Source organism: Papaver somniferum, unplaced genomic scaffold (genome assembly GCF_003573695.1).
Source record: "Papaver somniferum cultivar HN1 unplaced genomic scaffold, ASM357369v1 unplaced-scaffold_76, whole genome shotgun sequence".
Lineage (NCBI taxonomy): Eukaryota > Viridiplantae > Streptophyta > Magnoliopsida > Ranunculales > Papaveraceae > Papaver > Papaver somniferum.
Window position 1 is genome coordinate 2,873,429 of NW_020650526.1, and position 1,493 is coordinate 2,874,921.

The 1,493-nt window shown below is 35.6% G+C and overlaps 1 protein-coding gene across 1 annotated transcript; it reads right to left on the minus strand.

Moving 5' to 3' along the window:
• Positions 1 to 440: 440 nt before the first annotated feature.
• On the minus strand, positions 441 to 1,000 carry LOC113344315 (17.1 kDa class II heat shock protein-like). Its single transcript, XM_026588317.1, has one exon. The coding sequence runs from the start codon at positions 951 to 953 to the stop codon at positions 474 to 476; it is 480 nt and encodes a 159-aa protein (XP_026444102.1). The 5' UTR covers positions 954 to 1,000; the 3' UTR covers positions 441 to 473.
• Positions 1,001 to 1,493: the final 493 nt, after the last annotated feature.

The window sequence follows — 1,493 nt, forward strand, 5'->3', positions numbered from 1 at the left end:
ATACAGAAACAAAATGCATAAAAAACTTTGCATCAGTACTGTAAGGTTGGTGATTTGAGTCAAAATTCTCTCATATTTTACAGTCTCGATTGGAAAACCAAGCCACAGATTTTAGGAAGCCTGTACTGTTGTAGATTCTTAAAATGCAATACATATAAATCTTATATCTTAGAAATTCTTATTTTCATTTGCTTTGATTTTTTTTTTTGTCAAAAGAAATGAAATGCTGCTTATTGTGAGAGAAGTTCCAAAAAAAAAAAAAAAAAAAAAAAAAAAAAATCCTAAATTTATTTATTTTCTTTAAAGTGCAACCCAACAGAAAAGAAAACAGGACAGCCATCACAAAACAAAGCATGCTTAAAAGAAGAGAAACATACACTAAGAGAGACTACATTCATTTCCATTTTGGTAATAAAACTACATTCATTTCGAACAGACGTGCATGTCCTAGTGTCCTTAATGCATCAATTTTTTTACCCAATTTGGACCTGAATAGTCCTAGGCTTCTTTGGTTCAGGTGGAGGCAATTTCTGGACAGTAATGGTAAGAACACCATCTACACAAACAGCTGAAACTGCATCGATGTTAGCATTCTCAGGAAGTATGAATTTCCTCATAAATTTACCAATTCTTCTTTCCATCATCACGTATTTGACCTCTCTCTCTTTTTCGTCTTCTTCCCTTTGGCGCGTTCCCGTCACTACAAGCATGTTGTCATCTTCAACTTGAACACTGATTTCCTCTGATTTCAACCCTGGCATGTCAAGTACGAACACATACGAATCTGGATACTCCTTGATATCAGCTGGTGTTGCGGCCATTGCTTTGGCATCCCTTACATACTTCTTTAATGGTGTATTCACTGATTTTTCAACATCATGATCAGATACATTGAGCATGTTATGAAGACCTGAGAAAATTGGATCATTGAAATCAATTATTCTGAAAGCCATTGTAGTAGTAGCACGAGGAGTGGTGCTTGAACAGAGATTGTGGTGATTTTGATTTTCAATTCGTGAAGTTGGATTGACGGGCAATTGGTATTTATTTGCTAGAAGATACTTTTCAATATTCTTAGGAAGGGAAAATTCACTGCTTTCCGCCTAACAAACAAAGAAGACAACCACTTTTGGGGCGACATTGTAAAGAGGGGCCATGGGGAGACCAGCAGGTAGTCGTTAAACATTTTCTTTTTCTTTTTTGATAAAATTTGCTTATTGGTTTTAGGTAAGGACCTCATTTTTTTAGCCTAGATCTGACCAACATGGATGATAGGCCTACCATTGATTGGTCATTCCCCATTTTACTGGCCAGATTGAACAAATTACAAGCTAATATTCAGAAAGGCCTACATCTACATATAATTTGTTTCTATTTCTGTTGTCATCGATCGAGTTGATGATCATGTTGGCACTTGATGGCCTCCATCTCCATGATTAAAATGTTCATTGTGTAATGTAGGGATTTTGTAATTAAATGACGTTCAAGAAACG